Genomic DNA, 21960 nt, shown 5'->3' with positions numbered 1-21960 from the left:
AATTATATTTTTTTCCCACTGCATTTTCCTGATTAGAATTTGCTGGGACTCCACTGACAAAGTTCATTTGCAGTATAAAACAGTGAGTTTAACAGCACACATCAGTTTCAACAAATACATTTTGCCTGAAGTTATTTGGTTTTTGTGCTTCTAGGAAAACTTTCTAGATTTCAAAAGCTGAAGGTTCTGGGTCCAATGTTTCATCTGAGCCAAAGTCTGTGAGGCACCTCTCTTGGAGTAGTGGGTTCCACCCATTCTGGGACACAGAGCGCTCACATAGGTCCCCAGACATTAGGTGTGAGCAATGATTCCTACCATCAAGAAATCTGCATAGTTACCCAGAGTGTTCATACACTTTTATCAGCTGATTCAGCACTGCTTGACCGTTGGCAGGAGCACAGCCAAAATTTAACAACCCTTCTACTCTGCTGCCAAGGCTGAGCCCCTCAGAGTGCCACAGTCACTGCTGCACACAGGGGTGCAATAATCACAGCCATCCCATGAACAACAACATTCTCTGTTTACATGAACTGCTTTCAAGCTTGAAGAATGTGAGTAGGGTCAATAACATGGAGGAGGACAGATGGCCTATAGCTGATTTATTATAATAATCATCTGATAATATATAATCTGGGTAATCCAATAAAGTAATCATGTCATATTAGAGGTTAATAATCTCTCAAAATCAATTAATTTCTCTAGAAAATTCATCAAATTATGGACCTTCTAGGGCATAAGCATCCAGGATTTCAATGCATTTGGACTCAATTCCTGGAGAGCCCCTAAGACTTACTCACTTAAGTAATCCTGATTTACTTCTCTCTTGATTTCCAATTATCTTTCTTCCTCAAAGGTGGTCATAGTCACACTGGTGTGCTTTAGGGTCTTCTTTTTCAGGTAAATGGCACAACTGCTGTGCTGTGATCCACAAGTCTTTAAGAAGGACCGGAAAAGAGGACAAAAACAGGAGTGGATTTGCACTCTATGAGAAGAGATTCAAATAAATCATACCTTGCTATGGATTAGACAATGGATGAGCCAAAAGATTTATGGGTAAGATCGGAGAGAAGACCAAGACAGACATCTGCTGTAGACCATCCCATGGAGAAAAGGAGGTGGGCAAGCCTTCTTTAAACAGTCTGAGAAAACATCAGGATCATGTCCCCTGGCTATCACAAGGACTTTAATCCTCCTTGAGGTATCTTGGAAAAGTAACTTGCAACACTTCAAGCAACTCAAGAGGTTTCTGATGTGCTTTGAGGTCAAAAATCAATTTTTTTGGAAGCAGATGTTGGACTGGCCAGACAGGGAAAGTGCTCTGCTGGATATTCTACTCATAAATAATGGTTGCATAAATAAGTAGAGCCTGTGGCTACATTGACTGCAGCAACCTGAAATGGGGGTTGGAGGATCTGAGAAAAGAGAAGAAGAAGGCAAGTAGCAGAATAAAGACTTAGATTCTATGACACTAAAAGATATTCTAAAGAATTAGATTTCCCAAGAAAAGGCTTCAAGAAATTAATAGATGAGATCTCATTGCAGACAACCTTGAAGAGCAAAAATATCAAGAGGTTAACTAATATTCAAGAGCAACTTCAATGATGTTTGGTCTATCATATCATGTGGAAAACCAAGAAAACTGCAGAAATATAGCATGTATGAAAAAGAATATATTCTGACTGGGCTAAAATTGAAAAAAGAAAAAAATACCCAAAAAGTGGAAACATGGATAGGCTACTGAGGAGGAATAGGAGCCATTGTTCAAACAGGCAGTGCAGGAGTTGGGAAAGCTGAGGCTGGATAAGAAGATATGGATGTGAAGGGTTTTACACAGGAGCAGCAGAAGGAAGAAAACTGAAAATGTGACTTTACTGTAGAGTGGGTTAGAGCATAAAAAAGGATGTGACAAAGGCTGAGCTAATCCATTCTTTGGTCTTTACTGGCAAGGCCAGCTCTCAAGATTTCTGTATCTTCCTGTTTAGTGACACAATTTGGTGAAAGCAGTAGGTGTAGGAACAACCAAGCTGGGCTCCATTTAATCCCTCTGGGCACACAGAAATCCGTGGAACAAGGCAGTGTCTTGAGGATGCCAAGGAAGCTGGCTGAGGTCACTGTAAGAGTGCTATCAGCTCTGAAAGGTGGCAGAGGCAGCTCCCAGTCTCTGAGAACAAAATCAAATATTAGTACATATTCAAAAATAAATAGAGGAAGGCTCAAGAAGACCACAGTCCAGTCTGCATTATCCCATTTCCAGGCAGGCTATGCACTAAACACTCCTGGAAGACATTTCCAAGCACATATGTTTACAAACAACCAATACAAATTTGTTAAGGATCTGAACAAACTAACTGCTCTCTATGGCTGTTCCTGTGCAAAAGCAGAGCACAGTGCTTTTTCTTCCATCTCTTTATCACATTTTTTTCCATTTTTTCCATTTTTTTTCATAGGGGCTTTGTAGCTCAGTTGTAGAGATGCAGATGGATGAGTGGTTAAAAACTGGATGGACCTTTAAAATCAAAGCTAGTGAATAAAAAAAGCCCAAGCAAGCAGTCCATAGGGGTGATGCAAGCTGGGGTCATGGCAGGGACTGATGGCATTAATTTCCATCAGTGACATGGACAATAGACTATATAAACTGAAATTAGATGTTGCCACAACACCAAACAGGGAAAGGGCAAAGCTGCTGCTCAGAGGGACTTTGGCAGATGGAAGGAATAGGCCATTAAAATCCACATAATGTCCAACAGAGTAGCAGAAGGCAAAAGCACAGGCTTTAACTTGTGCCAGCTCATGAGTTGAAAACCTAGAGACTGCATCTGCAGGAGAGGAACTGGATGTCCTGATGGAGCAGGAGCAAAGACAGTGCTGCATCCTTGCAGGTGATGCAAGTTAACTGCACTGGCAAGAGTGTGGCCAGCAGAGCATTCAAAGTGATCCTGACCCTTCCACGTGGCATAATGGTGCCATATCTGCAGGACTGTGCCAGCTTGTGGGGACACCACTAACAGGAATCTTTACAAACTGAAGAGAACGCAGAGGAGGAGTGAAAGGGGTAAGGGGCAGGAGGAAACAAAAGGCTGAGAGCAGTAGGTTTCTGCAGCTGAGTGGTGGATCCCATAGCTGCCTTCTGCTACATAACAAGAGGGTTACAGAGAAGATGAAGCCACAGGTGCATTGCAAAATGACAATAGGCAGACGCCCAGTTGCAGCAAGAGAAATTCCAATTGGATTTGTGAGGTGGGGGGGAAGAAATTAACAGGCTGCTCAGGCGTATTGTGGAATCTTCTTTCTTCAAGATTTTCATGTACTACTGGAGAAAACTACTACTGAGCAACCTGTTCAGACTTTGAATATGGCCCAGATGTGAGCTGAGGGTAGGACCAGATAGCCTTCAGAGGTGCCATCCAACCCGAATGATTCTAGAAATTCTAGACAATACAGTACAATCTGTGTAATGTATGTTTGGATGGCTTAACTGTGCAAAAGGAAAAATTGTTATTTTTATTCTGGCCTATTGCTGAGCGCTTATACTTTTAGGGTGTTTATAATTTATCTAGAGTGGCTCAGAAGTATTTTCTTTTATGGAATAATAAAATTAATTTACTTTTTTCCTTAATGTAAAGAATTCCAAACAAGGTGGAGCACAGGAAATGTTATTTTTACTGTGAAAGAACTTTGATACTGGACTTTCCCCTGTGAGAGAGGTTTAAATCCCTTGACATTTAGCTCAATTTCCTCTTTGCTTTACACCTGTGCAACAACATTTCCCTGAAGTCACAGACCTATTATAAGAATGAACATGTCAGTTTCTTAATTACACCCATGGAGCAGTGACATCTTGACAGTTTCTTTCTTTGTCACTGAACTTACCTTGAGATCACCTCAAGGTTACCAGTGCAGTAGCAGTGGCTGAGTAGGGAAAAGTCCTGCACCATTCAGGTCCCCAGAGTTCAAAAGGTGCTGGCTGAATTGGTGACTTGTAAATTGGTGACTTCCAAATCCATTTAGGTTTCAAGGTCCTGGGTTGTTTGGTGTATGTACTATTTCTTCAGATGACTGAGTCACCTGACTCAATGTGACTGGAAATGAAGATCCATTCAGGAGGACACACCTGTTCTTTGGTCTTTTTTGCTCACCTAGCACTCACTAGTGCTTGTATAATGACCAATATGAGTTGTGCATCATTCAACTACCATTTGGGCCAGGGATAGTTATTTGGGTATTTTTAGCAGTTGTATTTCTAAAGGAAAATTAGGTTTGCACGGTAGATCTGTACTGCCATTTGAGTATTTTTTTTCCTAAATTTTCAGCAGCTATGGCTTTTTCTTACAGTTGTTATAAGAAGTAAAAGCCCAAGTGGGTGGGTGTAATAATGCAAACAAAACCAAATAACTCAGAGCTGCAAAACTGAAATTCAGCAAGAGAGAGACAAAACCAAAATATGACCATATGGAAACTCTGCAATGTTGGGAATGCTTGTTTCTTTAATTCTGAGAGGGAAAAGGCAAAGATTTGTAAAAAACCTTGATGAAAATATAAAATAAGCAGCAAAATAAATCACTGTAATAATTCTACATACACTTTTTTAATAAAGAACACTTCCTGAAAATATATATGTGCTTGAAAAACATTGTTTGTGGAAAATTTTGCAAATACCATCAAGTTACTTAAATATACTGCTGCCCTTAGGTTGAAATACATAAACCCCGTGGAATGGATTGAACCTATACCTATACATCCAAATTTATCTCTTAAATTAGTTTGATTATCATAACACCCTATAAGAGACTGCAAAAGCCTACCAGCACAGGAAGATCCTGTGGCATTGTTTAAAACTGGAGCTCTTTCACCCACAAATTTAACTGACCTTCTTGCCCCCTGCCTTTCAGAAACTGCAGCTACAAATGCCATCTGTATTAGCAATATAATGCACCGAATGACAGTTTGATCCTTTATCTGAGCTATTAGAACAAAGAATAAGTGGTTATTAAAATTATGACTGACTTGAGGGGTCAGCAATACTTGACATTTATGTGAGACTTATTCTCAGAGAGCAGAAATAAACTCCATAGGCAAATGCCAAGTACAAGCTCACCCTCCACTGGTCATGGCTAATAACCTGCCCGTCACACCAGAGGACAAAAGGTGCTGCACAATAGAGCAGCCAGTCACCAGAGATTTCCCAGGAAGCTTCACACAGCAGTGCTAGGCAGACTTGTGAGAAAGAGAGCTGATGTTACTTTCCAGTACATATTAACAAGCTGTTGGGCCTGAAGTGCTGAGTCCCGACTCCATTTGACAAAAGCATCTCCTGCAGAATCCAGCAGGAGCTCGGCAGGGTCAGTCTGCAGTGCAAACAGGAGGGCTGGTCAGCAGGACAGCTATTTAAAAGTGATCACACTCAACGGCTTTGCTGCAGTCTTTCTCTTTCACCTTCACCATTTTGGAGTTCACAAGGTCATTTCACTAATTACAGTGACAATCCATTTATCCATGAAACTTTTGTAGACTGAGATGCCCTTTTGGATACAAGGATTATGGTTACAATGGCAGAAGATTCAATGATTGCAAGCAAGTTAAGAGGAAGGAAGCAGGAAGAGGAAATCAAGCAATGGCAGAGATCCCTGTTTGTTTCTTTATTTGCTTACACTAAACTATTTCTATTACACAATGTAGAAAGAAAATTATTTCCAAATATTTCCATTCTGCAGTCTGTTTTTCTACAGTTATAATTATCTAAGGACATAGGCAGAGTAACTTCTGTAAGGAGGGGTAATACTCCCTGTCAGCTGGTATAGAGTCTAATTTTCTAGCTAAACTGATTGATCCAATAAAGGATTCTGCCTTTACAAACTTTGTCACAGGAAATTTACTGATGATATTTAATGATTAGATTTTTGTCTAATAACCTCCATGCCAAAATCTCACGTGTGATTTCTCAGCAGGAGAGGTAAAAAAATAGACTTAACTTCCTTTCTTTTCATTTTGCTTCTGGGCTAAGACATGCTACTCTTTGCTTTAATTTTATCCTAGGATCACTCTTTGTGTTTCACCAAGGATGCCCTAGGATATCCAGCTCCCACTGCAAAAGTCTGGCAGATCTCCTCTCTGCAACACTTCACCTCTAACACTGGGCACCAATGTTCAGCTGGGACAAAATATACATTCCACATCACATGTACCATAGTTCTACCCCAGACCTTTGCCAGAGTAAATAAATAACATGCATCTGCCATAATCAAAGATAAAAACAATAGTATGTTCATGAAGTCAACCAAAGAAAACCAACCAACAAACCAACCAAAACAAAAAACCTCCTTGAGAGGATACAAATAGGAGTTAAAAGATAAATCCTGTCAGTCCCAGAGCCTCCACATTACTAGGGCAGTTGCCTGTTACAATAGAGGTGATAAAGCTCTCTTCTCTAGCCTGAAAGAGACTTGAAGGCCTCAAAATCCATTACAAACAGAATCAGAAAAATATGGCCTGTGGAAAGAAAAATTTTATTCATCTACCCAAAAGAAAAGTCTTGGATAGGCCGCTGAAAACAGGAGCATGCAATACTGAGTGGCTAGGAGGAAAGTATTGTGTTTGCCCATACTAAAATACAAACCAATCTCTAAGTCTATCCATGCCTCAGCCCCACCATGACAGGCTGGTTGAGTTTTCTGCCTCCAGGCACCAGCAGCCAGCAGTGCAAAGCTCTTTCCTGATGGCCACTGTCCTTTTTCCATTGCTGCTCCCTCAATTTCAGATAACTGTCTATTTTTGGAGGAGCAGAGCTCCAGACCAAGAATTAAAAGTCTTAGTAAAGGTCAGCTGGTGTTTGTACGCTTCTAATACAAGACCTTTGTTGAAGCAACAAAACATTTAAATCCCTCTTCCTCATGTGTTCTGTTGAAGAATCCCTAAATTTAAATTTAAAAATGAAAGCATAATCATTACATTAAGAGTAATTAATGTATTCTATCCCTTTATCACAAAAGTGTGCTTTCCAGGTGGTGAGGTTTTTTCAGCTAATTTAATGTTCTATTTAAGAGCATTCAAAGGAAGGATTAAAATGATAGTGAAAATGGGGAAATATCAGATTTAACACCAAAACTTTTGAATACAAAGATTTATAGTCTAAAGTTTTAAATAATTGTTCAAATTTATAAGAGGCTGTTCAAAGCTGTAATTGAAAACTTCTGGAAATATTCATTATATGACCCATAACAATCATGGTAAGACTTGTAAAAGTTATTAGAGTTGTCAGCTTAGCACATAAAAGTCAAGACAATGTCACAGATATAACTCTTCTGTGTATATCACTATTGGCAAATTGAATTTAGGAATTTATAGGCATGCACTAGGAATTTGATAATTTGTTTTACCTATCTCTAGAAATGTCATTCATGTAAGTGTCAGCAGCTACTAAAATGGAAATTATTGAAGAGAGAACAGCTGCAACTGTCACCTCCCTATATCTCTCTTTCAGACCTTCAGTTTGGAAGGTCTGGCTTTCATCCTGTCTTTCCTCATTGCTTTATATAAGGCTATGTTCAAACTGGGAAAATTAGAAATCATCTCTAAGTCAAACAGTGTCTGAAATCTGTCCACAAATCGGTTCTCATTCTCCAGCCTAAACTTCATGGCCCACAGAATAACAGTATCATTCTTGCACAAGTGATCAAAAGTTAGGAGGAGCTCATCCAGGAATGGATGGTAGTAAACTACATCAGCAGCCATAATGTAGTCAAAGTGACAGGAAGACCTAGGAAAGTTCTTTTCCAGATCAATTCCCCAGGACAACTCCTTGACGCAAGGCTGGTGTTTGCATTTCTGCTTTGTATTTTGGAGAATGTTGTACTCAAGGTTTCCCAGTAGTTCTGGCAAATCTGTGGCAGTTACAAAGGCACCTGTGACACAGAGAAAACAAATACAATATTTGAATATACAACAACACTTGAGTAAAAGCCCATTCACAAAAGCCACTGCACAAAGAATTGGTTTTATCAGGTAACTCTCGCTGAGGGCAATAAAAAAATGCAGATGCTCCCAATAACTCTTAAATATTGTGCTTAAAGTAAATGTTTTCTTCCTTGTAGTTCTACTCTACAGATTGCCATCTAAATGCAGCTGATGGGGAGAAATCAGATACTTACTGTATCTTGATATCATCACATTGGTTAAAAGTACAGTGGCTGACCAGGGATTGATGAATACCCATTACTGAATCCAAGAAGTCAGCATGAAATTCAAGCATTACCTCAAGATCTTCCCTTCTCACACAAGAAGAAGTTTTCTCAGACTACCAAAAGCCAAAATTCTGTTAAAATGCAGAACCTACTGACCTGGATTACTCTTGGAGATGAATAGGGTGCCATGACAGAAAACACAACAATGTCTGTAGCAGAGGGATCAAGTTGCTGAAGGAAAATACTGAAACACAAAGGGATAGAATTGGATGGAAGGTGACCTGCCATCCAAGAGCTCTTTGGTCAAAGGAAGGGGATGCACTGGTCTTACCTACATCTGGCTCAGTCTACTTGCCACTGATACCCTGCAAAGCCACTAATTTTTTATTTTGATCCCCAGTTTAGCATGGTTAATGACAACATATCTACTGTGACCTTTATTTTATCAATACACTTCAAGAAGAAAAAAAAACAAATACCAAAGCATGTTTCCAAACAAGCCTTTTAGAATTTACTGTTTCTTGCTCTTGGAAACTTTCAAACAACAGTCTCTTAGAAGAACCAAGCCACATCATTTGTCCTCCATTATTCGTCTGGGAGGTGTTTCCCAGAGCTTAAGAGAAATATCACATACTCACCCAGCAAACTGGCTACTATGGAGACCAAGCCAGTTCCAGCTCCAATTTCAATCACATTTTTGTCAACCAAATTGCATTGTTTAGAATGAGTTTCCAAAAAATAACACAGAACAAGAGCCTGTAGGGGAGGAAATCCATGAACATACTGAACAAAATAATGAACTAAATCCCTTTACTAAATATGAATTGTCATTTAAAAGCATGCAAAAAATTTGTTATCTGTTCAAATGAGCAATATTCATTCAAGCACTATCCCTAAAGGATCACAGCTCACCATGATCTTTGGGCTCTATAGGTCACATAATAAATGCTACAAAATAAGTCTGTGAATTATTACAGACAGAAGGAGCAGCTACAATTAGATAATCTGTCACAACACATGACATGAGTTGTAAAATTCTGGTCACCAATTCCTGCTTATAACTGGACTTACTTCTGGTTGAGAGAAAATATCTCCTCCACAAAAATATCCTTATATAAAGACTGCTTCTGAGACAAAATCCACAACAACCCTTGTTAAGTTCTTCCAATAGTCAAATATTTCTGGCAATAATTAATTTTTAGGGTTCAAAAGAGACACATAGATTTACCCCCTTTTCTTTTGGCTCAGTTTGTTTGCAGTTTCTATTTGCTTATCTGGTTAAGCTTAGCAAACTTTCATAGTAAATACAGCCACAAAGAGCATCTACAACAGACTCCTTACACATGTATATATAAAGTGATTAACTGATCAAAAGTTAAAGCGATTAAAAAAATCTTCTCAGCTTTTCTGCCCTATCTCACACTGACCAGTGCATTTTAGCACACTGGTGAAATAGAAATTGCTAATTTTATTTCTCTCATAAAGATAGTTTCCATATTTACTTCCATATCTTTCTCAGACTTTGATACAATCTCCATTGACAAATAAGATGATTGCTTTATCCTCTCACAATACAGATCACCATTTGGAAAGGCAATCATTAGCGGCCTGCTCTGGCACAGCAAAATTAGTTTTGCTTTCCAGTAATAATGAATGAGAAGGAAAAGAGCAGGAGGACTGCTGACCCAGTGTTAACATGCTAGAAAGTAAAACAAGGGGGTTTTTTCCTACCTCTTAATTCAGAGCACAGAAGAAAAGGTAATCCAAACCTATATGTATCATTTAATCAACAGCACTGATATAGAAATCAGTCTGTGAGAACCAGGAATAATTAAAGTCAGGTTCCTAAAGACTGGATCTGATATTTGACATTACATTAGGATTTCCTCCTAGTTACGTTAATTCCTATAATTCCTTCCATCAGGGTTTTGCCATTTTCTATTGTAGAAACTGGCTGGCATAATCAAAGTTTCTGAAGGTTAAATCAGGGAAACTTTGAAATCTGCATTCCTTTCCATGAAACATGCAGAAGCTTTACTTTCCTTAAAGTTTCTGCACTCTTGAAAAATTTGGCTGCCATTTTTCAGAAGATTTCAAGTACAGCCAGATGGAAGTGGAAGGGAGAATATCAAGAGACAGAGATCAAAGGATTGTCTTCCTTCCACAACAAAATTGGCTAAGCCCTTCCAGAAAAAAAAAAAAAATGTTTTTCAGTAAAGTCCATGATTTTGTGCAAATAATTGGTAGTCAGCCAAACTTTCCATGAAGACATACACAGAGGTCACCAAAACATATAGTACAGATGACTGTTCCAGGTCTCCTAACACCAGGAATATCATTTGGACTTCAAAGCAGAAGAGTAGGACAACTATGCTCAGCTGAACTACGGTCATACTTCTAAAAAACAGTATGATCCTAGGAGGCTGAGGCAGTTGGGAAAGAAATGGAGCATCCTGGGTCTCTCCTTTAGGGACACAAATTTCATCATGCATCATGGCACCTCCCTGGAGATTTCTCTCAGTCCTAATTACTTCAAAACAGTAAGTTTGCTCTATTGTACATATTCAAAACCTGAAGAAGAATACTTGTATGGTGAATGTGTTGATGGTTCCTCTATCAAGAGCCAAGGACAATGGCTCTCTCCAACTAGATTTCCAGCTGTTTAAGAAACTGAATGCTGCAGCTGAACATTTTCCCATGTCTGCGTATTAACAAGGTAAATTTGTTCCTTACATGAGAAGGTTGAATAGCTTCTATGAATGATAACACCTTGTGAGCTTGCATCACTGCTGTTTCTGCAACCTGGATCTGCCTGCTACACAGCCATCTGTATTTATAAAATGTACAGAAATGCAATCATCATAAAACTGCCATATTTGTTTCAAAATATGCTTGTAATTAGCTAATTGGATTAAAAGCTACTGGCAAGCGAGGAGAGGACACAGGATCATACACCTGGGGTGATTGCAGCATGCACAAGAAATACCAAGTAAGCTTTGAGAAACATAAATCCACAAAAAAAACAGGTTAAATTCAGGTTTGGGATTTGCAGAACAGAGACAGAGAAACACAGAATTATTTCCTTGGGTTTGTTGTATATTTATTATACAAAACAAATCTTAAAATGCTAGATGGCTCCAAAAATGAAAAATAAATATACTACAAAAATATTGTACCGATGGCCAGACGACTGCCCCGTAGCAATCAGTGGCTTCTGTAATTCTTATCTCATGGCCAGCAAAGTGAAAGCCCTCCCAGGTCTTATAAGCTATATGGTCAGGAAAGAAACGCCTCTCCATGATTTCTGCAACTATCTGTTCATCTTCTTTTTCCCCTGGAAGCAAAAGTATAAAAGGTCAAAGAGGCTGAGAGGACAGATAATAAAACTATCAATTCATGTTAAAAAGCTGATTGGGAAGCAAGAATATAAATTACATCCATGAATAAAATACATTTCACCATTAATTGTTAGCATGGTACACAGCTATTCTTCAGAATTTTCTAATTGAAATTTTCAGTGTGTGACTAAATAACTTCTTTCATGTCTCACTGAAGCAGCCAAGTTCATACAAAGTAAAGAAGGGGAATGTTAGCATACATTGTTTTCCATTTCAGCAACCAAAAGGAAATTTTTAAACTTTTTTCTTTCAAGAACAGCTGCCCTAGTAAAGACACAGCCTTATGCACCTGCATTTTTCATTATTCTCCATATCCTTTTATTGTTCACTTTCCCCATATTCTGGTTCTTTCTGACAGTAAACAAAAGGAGCCGGAATATCATTTATAAGTCTGCCATAAAACTTGTGAAACAGACCCTAGCAACACAAATGATGACAGACAGGAGTGGAAGCACTTGTGTTGTCAGGAAAGTTTATCCACCCACCCCAACAGCGCCCTGTCAGAGGGATTCTTTCCAGTTGGCTTGATATCCTGAATGCCATCCTTGTTGCTAAGCAAAGAATATTTATGATAGCTAACAAAATCCAGGATAACTGTTCTAACAGAAGAAGATTCATTCCTTTTTAGAGGAATACCAAGCTAGTTTCAGTTTTGCCATCATCACACAAAACTGCACCACAATGTCAGAAAACAATATTTAAATGAAACTATCTAGAGCATTTTCTTAGCAAAGCCTAGATTCCTTCTAAGTTTTCATGGGAATTTTGCTTTCATAGCCAACTATGGTCTGTTAGCAAACCAGTGAAAGAAAAACATGTTCACAAGCTACACCTAGAAAGCATGCTTGAGATTTAGATAACTCAGTTACCACCTTGTCCAAAGCAGAGTTTCTGTATCAGACCTGCAGCTCCCATCAAAATCACAGATATTAACTTTGGGATCTGCTGGCTCTGGAAAATGAAACCATTTATGCTGTCATCAACATAAAAGACTTTGCTCTACTGAAGATTCTTCACTTTTTCTTCTCCCTTGAATCATTATGGTCACAAAGAACATAAAGACCCCAAGTGTTGTCGTTTATATTGCCATATGCCTCAGTATTTTTATTATGATAATTATGGACAAAGTCTCTCTTCCTTCCTTGTTCCAAGGAATAAAAGCAGGGGTGAAGACAGAAAAAGATTATACCACACAAAAATACATCATGAAGTTGCTCAAACCTATTAGCCAGTGCTTTAAGCTTGTAACTCAAATTTCAGCATCACAGGAAAATAGAGAATAGCATCAAACAAGGAAGAAAAACAAAAAATATTTGAATTTATGTTGACATTAAGACACAAAAACACAATAAAAGCTGACTAACCAACCACAGTACTTGTAGAATCTATTGCAGGGGGGAAGAACCCCAATCACAGGGTACAGCAAAATTAAAAACTGTATCATGCATATACTGCTAGGAAAAAAATGTTTTCATAAATTTTCATAAATTTTCAAAATAAAATGCCCAACATTGAAACTATGGTATTTTAAGATGTTGGAAAACAAGCAGTATGTGTCAGCCTCTTCAAGCCTCTGATGTTAATCTGGGAGAAAATACATGCATCACTGTGCCTGTAATGAGGGAGCTCTTGACAAACATGAGCTCAGTGCCAGGGAAATGCTGCTTCAGGGCAAAATTAATCTTCTCTTATGAAAGAAATAATAAAAAGCTGTCTTATTACACATATCATAAGTGTATTTAATAGATCATCCTGTTTCCAAGCATGCCAGATATAGCCTGCTTTTAATCTTCTCCCATTGCTCAGAGCAGTCTGATCTTGTTCTGTGATCACTACTAGCTGTGGAAGTAAAAGCTATTCTTTCTACTACCTTTCAATTACAACCATTTTTCTTGATTTGCCTCCCTTGACATCTGTTTTGGATCCAATTTTGTTGAGAAGCTGGTAACTTATTAGGTCTTAACTTATAAAGCTCCTATGAGATGATCTATAAAACTTTAGCAGTGTTGCAGCTGCCCCTCTAGCACTCAATAAACATTTCCCACCTATTCCCTACAGGATCAGCGAACTTCCTACTTCAGGTTTGCATAGCACCTACACTAACAGAGTTTGTAAGCCACTGCTCTCTTCCTGAGCATTGTCTGTACCCCTGAAAGAAGAATCCCAAATCTGCCGATCAATAACACCGCTTGAATTTTTGCCCATCTTATCCTTTTGGTAACCTGCCAGGTGGCTTATCTGGAGAACCTTACGCTTTTATTTTTTTTTTCTCTACTTTTCTTTAAGAAAACTCTACTATTTTGGAGAATCAAAAAAAATATTTGTTTCATCAGAGTTATCATGTTAGACAAGGCCCAAAGGAGAAACTTTCTCAGAATCAGGACATTAATGATCCTGACAAAAAGAGTGCTGACGAATAAGGAGTGCAGAGTTTTAGTCAGATTCATTTATTTTGTACAAGTTTCCCTTTGAACAGCAAGAAACACTCCTCTGCTCTTCTTATCTTTCAGAATACTTTCTTGTGGGAGTGCACAAAAGCAAATAAGTTATTTTTTCTGTAACTGTCCTCAAAGCACTGAGAATAGAAAAATAAAGAACTAGCGAGAAATCTTTCAAGTGACACAAAAATTGTTGTAAGACTAAGTAAAATCCAAGTGAGATGAACTCTTTTAATATCTGAAATCATTAAGCAAATTTTGCTGGTACTTTGATCAAACTAGTTCCTTGATAACAGGTGTAAAAAGCTGAAAGGGAGTTATTCTCCTGCAAGTGAGTCTTATGAGTCAATGAATGGACTCTAATAACTTTTTGAACAAAAAGAGATTACCCATCAGTAGAATAGAGTAGGATAAGTGAAGAGGAGACATGACTGAGCTGGCTATCAATTCTTGTAAGAATGGAAGTGCATAACAGGCATTTCCATCAATACTACTGGAGCACAGATACTGAACCATCAGAACTGAAAAGTCTGCCAGGATTGGCTCCTCTCTTCTTCACAGATCCAGAAGAAGACAAACACACAGGTTGTGTTTGACAAGATGCCTATCTTGTCAAACACAACCTGTGTGTTTTTCTTCTTCTTGCTCTCACCCCTCTTCTTTGATGTGAAGAAGTGTGGAAGTGGTATACACACAGAACTATTTTCTTCAGCCTATTCATCTGTTTGCATGAGCAAACACTGAAACCACTGGAGTTTCTAGTGCCAGAACCTTATTTATAGGAAGATGAGGCAGTTTCATCCACTCAAGGTAACATATAGAACATATAGAAACTGAGATTATTTTTCTTACTGAAACAGAGAGATCTCCTTTATCTTGAACTTGTGTACAAAATGTTACCTCTATAGTGCCCCAAATCCTTCAAGAATGTCTTCAAGTCTCTTAAGACTTTTTGCCCAATAGGTTAATTACTTACAGTGTTCTTTGGAATATTTTAGATAAAACATTGCTTATTATATAAGTTTAACATCTTTGGATCATGTTCCATGAGCGCCCTTGACTTTTCATTAATATCAGGACTAAGCGAAAACCTCATGTACTGTTGACACATCTTGCACTGAATCAACTATTTCAAATAGCCTAAATATCATTTTCAAAGGCAAAGCAACTGAAATACAAACAAAGTTTTCCAAACAGACGTACTAATCATGTGGAAAACTGGAGTTGTGAAGCCAGTGGCAGGTTAGTTAGATAAATGTGTGTCAAGCTGCAAAATCCTGTGTAGGGAACCAGAGGATTCTGCTTACACATTCACACATCATGTTAAACAAATGTTAAAATGCTATGTGTTAGAACAAAAACCTAAAGAAACAAAATTACGTGAGTTCTGCTAAGAGAAAGCTGAAGTCCTTCAAATAGGGAAGGGAAGGTAGAAAGAAAATAACAGGAAACAGACCAGACCAGAACAGAAAAAATTGCAAACTGCAGCATCTTTTTTCTATAAAATTAAGGCAACCTTTATGTGCTCAATTTTGCATAGAATTAGTAGAAATATTACCTGTTTAGAAACAAGATACGTGATCAGCTATTTACACCACTTGTCACATAAAATCTAGATGCCTGAACTAAAACATTGCTAAAAAAGTAAAAGGATCCTTCCACCATGAAAGCTGTGAAGAATATACTAGCACTCAGTATCTCCATTTTCAGACTCATTCACAAAAAACACACAGAGTAACAAAACATACTCCAAATACTTTGCTAGTAGATTCGAAGAAGGATTAATTCAGAAAAAAAATATTTTCACCCATTGATTCATGGGAACAGCCTACAGGGTAGAGAAAAATATATTAGACTCTTTCGAGTGTTGGCCTGACTCTGCCTAATCCCAGGAGGTCAAATGGTGCCACAGCCCAATGTCACAAGGAAATAAGATCCAGTCATCTGCTTCTCGCCTGCTTTGATGGATTTTCTCCAACTGGCAAAAGGAATGAAACCCAAGACTTTAGCATGAACTTGACCTGACAAAGCTCAGCCCTACAGCAACCTATTCTCCCATCTTCAGAAGGAGTATACTCTCACCTGTAGAGTTTAAAGTTCACATTTTAGACTTGTCCTTACAAATATTTTAATAGCATGCATCAACAGCTGTGAAGATGATTCCTCTATGACTTCTCAGCAATTGAGAAGTCAGTCCTCTGGAAAGGAGGACTACCTGTGTTGATATTAGTGATTGAGTGACGCTAGAGAGTTTCCAAGAGATTCCAAGAATTCATAACATCCAGGACTTTTCAGATCACCCCCCACTCTGGACACACAGGAGGGGAGTCACCCAAACTAAATATCTAAAGATGTATTTTATTTATATAATGTGGAAATAATATATATAATACATATTGTTTGTCTTAAAAAAATATATTGTCACTATCTATATATCCCAAAGTCAAGAGGATACCTGCAAAAAGATCAGTAAGGGAAAAAACTTGCAACTCTACTGTGACTGTAAGACATGACTGGAGAAGAGTGAGATTACTCCACCGATAGAAATTATCCAAAGGTATCCCAATAAATCCATATGGAGATTTCCAATGTCTCACACCAAATTTTTCCTGAAACTACATAAAGGGCACAATAGTAAGGGACTTTGTAGACTTGGAAGTTTTGCTGAGCTACTGTCATGTCAGGATCAGAGCCCTGGTCCTACAAGCACTACAGATGGCTCCATGGAAACATACACAATCCTGAATCACAATGTAGTCCCTAAATTTCAGGCAGCATCACTTTAGTATCTTTATTTCATTCCACTTATTTCTATTTTATTCAATTTCAGCCTAAGGGCTCTCACAGGAAGGTGTTAGGAGGGAAAGCTAAATTGTGCTCTTGACTTCACAGAAGTCAGATGTAAACTACACCTTTCTAAGAATATAAAGCAAAGTACCATTCCAGTATGTCTAAACTGCACAGTTAATTTTTCCTTACTTCATCCCTACCTACAAAAAGGAATATCATCACGTAAGTAGACATTCCACTACATTCATTACAAGCCCTGTCTGCTGAAGTGATGGCAGTGAAGGGTGTATTGTATCGATTAATCTGAGATACCGTGTCACGGTAACAAAATGTTTGAAACTTTATACTTTGAAATGCAGAAATACAAAACTGCAACCCACAGGCAGACCCTTCTCAGCCAAGACACAAGATGCACTTAGCCCAGAGCATGAGGACACAAGAACAAGAGAAGGGTTTGCTCACAGTATCCAGCCAATGTATTTATCCAGGTTTGAGAGCTGTGTTTTCAGTTTCAAATTTACAACACTGATATTCCAGCCCTATCCAAGTCAAAGGTCATCTAAATACCATTAAATGGCTGAAAATAGAAGTACTGTAGTCATTTTATCTCATGAACACATAATGAATTCAAGTTTGCCAAGTACTTCCCTTGTTACTTCATCATGTTTGTCTGTCATTGAAAACATCTCCAAGTCTAAGCTCAGAAGTTATTTACTTTCTAAAAATAACTAAATTATGTCCCTTTGACTGCAAAGCAGACTCTGTTATTAAATTAGATGGTCTAATATATATTATAAAAGGCAGCTAACTTCCTGACAGATAGGAAGTGACCTTAAAAACGCTGTCAGTATTCAGCTACCAATAATTCTTGATTTCTAAAATATTCCTTTGCATAAAGGACCTGAACACCAACCCATGCAGTCATACCACTTTTCTTATGTGGAAGTTGAGATATATTATTTATTGTCAAAATGCAGCTACTGCAAAGACTAAAGAAATGAAAATAGGAAAGTTGGGCACATGGCTGAGAGGGAAGAATAAGTTACTGACTTCCCTACAAAGATCATATATGCTTTGATTATTTGATTGTTGCCTCCAACTTCTGTTCTGTCCATACACAAGAAGTTTTCATTTGAGTTTAGCAATATCTTAAGCTGTCTACTTATTGAGGGGAGAGAAAGGCAACAGGGAAGTGTTGAATTAATAAGATGAGCCAGCAGGAAACCAGGATTGCAAGAATCATGCTAGAAGGATAAAAGCAAGGAAAAGTCCAACTACAAATCAGGCACTCAGTTGTGAAGAGGCAGATTTGGGGTCCATACTCAGGCCCCAGGATGTTTTTCACATTTTATAACAAAGTGTTTGAAGTCAGTGAAAAAGCGTCAGTGCAGAAGAGCATGAGAGAGAAGTATCTCTAGAAGTAACCCGGGAAATATGAATGAGGTGCTACATCACTATTGCCTCCCAGCTGAATTATCTTAAATTGTAAATTACAGGGTTAGGATGCTTTTCACTTGGCTCCACTCCAAGTATGTCCCATTTAAGGCACCGCTCTGGACTCCACCAAGATGCTTGAAATGATGGCAGGAATTGCCATCAATTGGGACATCTGTCAGGCAGGGCAAGTAGAAGGAGTGTGTCCCTTCTAAAATGTCAGGATTTACAAGAAGGTTACTAGGTCAGCATTTTCTCACATATTTATGGATTAAAAACTGAGCCATGGCCGAGTGAAGTGAGACAATGGACTGTCAAGGACAAGCACACCTGGCAAACTTGTTCTTTTGTCTCAGAGATAAAATTATTCTGGGGTGAATTTACATAATGCAACTAGGGTAAAGTAATTTAGTTTGCCAAAAAAAATTAAGACAGGAACGGTAGCATCTGGTCTCAGAAACATTTAGCCAAGGAGTGTTAAAGCCAGAAGGAGAAATTATGTGAGGAAAGAGAGACATCTAACAATGCAGGAGTGGAGAACTGATTGTTTAAAGCCACAAAAGGAATGATCAGACTGCGTGATGACTGACCTGTAAACTGAGAACTGGTAGTAATGGGAATCATGAACAAAAATAAGGAGTTTTAAACTGGAGAATGTATGACAGGTAAATTAATAAGCAAAGGGGAAGGCACCAAATAAAAAGAGCTGAGACAGTGAGGGTGGTGCAACACTGGAAGAGGTTGCCCGGAGAAATTATGGATGCTCAATCCCTGGGAGTATTCAAGGCCAGGTTGGATGGAGCTTTGAGCAACCTGGTCCAATGGAAAGCATCCCTGCCCATGGCAGGGGGTTTATAACTAGATTGTCTTTAAGGTCCTTTCCCACTCAAACCATTTTGTGAGTCTATGATCCTATGACTGAAACATGCAAAGAAACCAAACTGGAATAAGAACACTGAGAAACAGATATTGAGACTGGGCAGGTGAAATAATGAAATAGGAATGAGGAAAGCAGTAGAGAAAAAGGATGAGAACAAGGAAGGCACAGGCTCAAAGTAAGTAAGCAGGCAAATCTCTGCGCATCAGGTTCGATATCCTTACATCTCCAGAACCTGGCACAGAATTTAGGGTGGCAAAGTCTGTAAAGATATCCAATTTCAGTCTCCTCATTCTTTTAGATTAATGTTTATAGACATAGAAGAGAACTACCTGGCTCTACACAGACCACAACTCAGCTGAGATTTTACACAAAAATATTATGAAAAATAAAATAATTATTCAAATATCCTCCTTTTGCTCTCAGCTGTAGAACATAACTATATCCCATTGCAAAACATATGCATTTGTCTTAATACTTAGTCTAATCCTGGTAACCACTAAAAAAACTAGGGACAATTTATGAAGATTTAGAATCCTCAAAGATGTGCAGCCATGAAAGTATTTAAGAGATAACACTGCCAACAGCCCCTGAAGGTATTTGAAGGTAGGGTCTGAGGCTGTCTAGACAGAAATCAGGCTTGTAATAACCAATTCTCCTAACCGACAGCCTGTAAACAAACCTGCCTGAAAAGCTTGATCAAAGTCACAGCTTCATTCCTTGGAACCAGACACAGGCAAGTAACTGGAGGACAGATGCCAGGCACCAGCAGGAAGCTGCCAGGACAAGAGCATGCAGGTATAACACACTTGAAATTCCTTGTGCATTGCTAGCACAGTGCTACAATGCTACAGCAGTGCTATCTGTTGCATTTTCTGTACCAATGGCATAAACACAGTCCTTCAGAAAAAAATTAATTAGAACATAGCTCATTGTCAGAAAGACACTTTGTTCCTTTTACTTAATAATATTCTTAAGTGCAACAAGGAAACATAGTGAAATAAAAACCATTTTACCCTCTTGTCTTTTGAATTCTCTGACCCCTTGATTTTGTAGATGGTTATGCTGTGATGATGTCAAATCCATACTATGCCACAAACCCTAGGACAGAGAAACACAAGTCTGTCTCAATATAATTACTTTATTTCTTCTTTCACACATAAGCTTCATTTTAAATAAATAAATGACATGTATTATGCTACAATTTACTTCTATTGATAGTAAAGACATGAACACATGTAAGTATGAATATTCAAGGCATAAAAGCACAAGACACAGCAAACTATTTCAACTGTTATATTCTCATAGAGGAAAAAAAACAGATAAAAACAAACCAAAGTTTTGATTCATTTTAGATCTATTTTATGAAATTTTGTTGTTAGAATCAAAATCAGGTTTGGTAAGCTTATAAAGGATTGAAAGGAAAGATAGAAACAAATTCCTGAAAGAGAAAAAAAATTGCACCAATATGATCTAATCTTGTTTGAATTAACTGGTTTGGAAGGGAAGGAAACAATCTAATAGTAAAAGCTGTGCATGAGAATAAGGGGGCAGGATCTACAAATAACATGCTGAACAGAAAGAATACATGCCTATATGAACAGGAGTATGCTGGAGAAAAAACTAGTAGGATTAGTGGGACAGAGGACAATACAATTTTCAGCTGTCTGCAGACAACCAATAGTCTCCAATACTTCATATTTTACAATCAGAAAGAACACTGAGTTCACAGAAAAAAACAAAACAAAACAAAAACCTCACACAGTGCTTTGATACTTTGATACTTTATTTTTGATACTTTGATATGATTTTTAAATGTCCACTCTTACATGCAAATTTGACTGATTTTTGCCAGGATGGTTACATGTAGCATATATTTAATAATCTACAGATGTTTAAACGTCCAATAGGTGACTAAAAGAGTATCTTTCCATAGTGGGACCAAACAACAAAAACAAAAAAAAAAACAAAAAAAAAAAAAAAAAAAAAAACGAAAAAAAAAAAAAAAGACAATCAAAATAAAAATATATTCTGAATATCAAATCGCCTTTACAGTGCTAAGTCTTAGGCAGATTTTTCTCTCAAAACTTCAGGATCAAGAGGACAGTATGGAACAGCCCTCTCTTGTTTGAGAGGATGCACCTTACACTCTTGACTTCACACCACAAAAAGCACAAAGGTTTAATGTTTAACAATACTACTACAATACCAGCAGCCATTATCCTGTTCGAAGGTGCAAATAACTTATGGGCTTTCTACATGTCTCCATAGCACACAGAACAAAAATATTGCCATTATATTTATGTCTATACATCAGCTTAGCAACAGCAACATCATTAGATGGGAAACAGAAAAGAGACTCTGTGGGATTCAAAGCCTTTGTTATGCGTCTTCAGAATAACAAGTGGCATAAAAAACTACAGGGATACTAAACAGAAAATGTTGCACACAGTCATCACCTTGTTGTTTATATCAGAAGCATTAAAAATGACAGATTTTCTTCCCATTGGAAGACAAAATAAAAGGCAAAATCACCCTACAGGACAAAGTCTTTGTATTTTGTAGTCCTTTACATTTTTAATGTAATTCTAAAAATATCCTGAGGTGCACTAAAATACACAGCAACCTAAAATAGTCCAACGTGGGCGTTCAGGAGTGCTACAAGCAACTAAACAGTGCTGAACAGCTCAGCTACACTTTTTAAAGTAAATTATATAAACTAATTTAGCATAAAAGACAGAGACAAGCGAAACACCACTGGCATGTACCGCATTTCGGTCTACATTACCTGAATCTCTCACAGCTTTCCAAAGACGGTGCTCCAACAGCCAAGTCCTTATCTTGCC

At 38.0% G+C, this 21960-nt stretch overlaps 1 protein-coding gene across 1 annotated transcript; it reads right to left on the bottom strand.

The window, feature by feature from the left end:
• Positions 1–6606: 6606 nt before the first annotated feature.
• LOC131554736 (protein-lysine methyltransferase METTL21E-like) lies at positions 6607–21954 on the bottom strand. Its single transcript, XM_058800324.1, has 5 exons — positions 21903–21954; positions 20131–20215; positions 11354–11511; positions 8816–8933; positions 6607–7898 (listed from the first exon to the last, which is right to left on the bottom strand). The coding sequence occupies exons 2-5, from the start codon at positions 20198–20200 to the stop codon at positions 7474–7476; spliced, it is 771 nt and encodes a 256-aa protein (XP_058656307.1). The 5' UTR covers positions 20201–20215; positions 21903–21954; the 3' UTR covers positions 6607–7473.
• Positions 21955–21960: the final 6 nt, after the last annotated feature.

The sequence above is a fragment of the Ammospiza caudacuta genome, chromosome 2 (genome assembly GCF_027887145.1).
Source record: "Ammospiza caudacuta isolate bAmmCau1 chromosome 2, bAmmCau1.pri, whole genome shotgun sequence".
NCBI classification, from domain to species: Eukaryota; Metazoa; Chordata; class Aves; order Passeriformes; family Passerellidae; genus Ammospiza; species Ammospiza caudacuta.
This window is presented reverse-complemented; position numbering and strand designations above follow the sequence as displayed.

Bases quoted from the DNA above. Each gene is read 5' to 3' on its own strand.
- LOC131554736 (XM_058800324.1), bottom strand. From the start codon at position 20,200: ATGGATTTGACATCATCACAGCATAACCATCTACAAAATCAAGGGGTC. The intron at 8,934-11,353 runs GTACAATATTTT...CCTCCCCTACAG, and splicing joins GGGCAGTCGTCTGGCCATCG to GCTCTTGTTCTGTGTTATTT. The intron at 7,899-8,815 runs GTGAGTATGTGA...TCTGTGTCACAG, and splicing joins CATAGTAGCCAGTTTGCTGG to GTGCCTTTGTAACTGCCACA.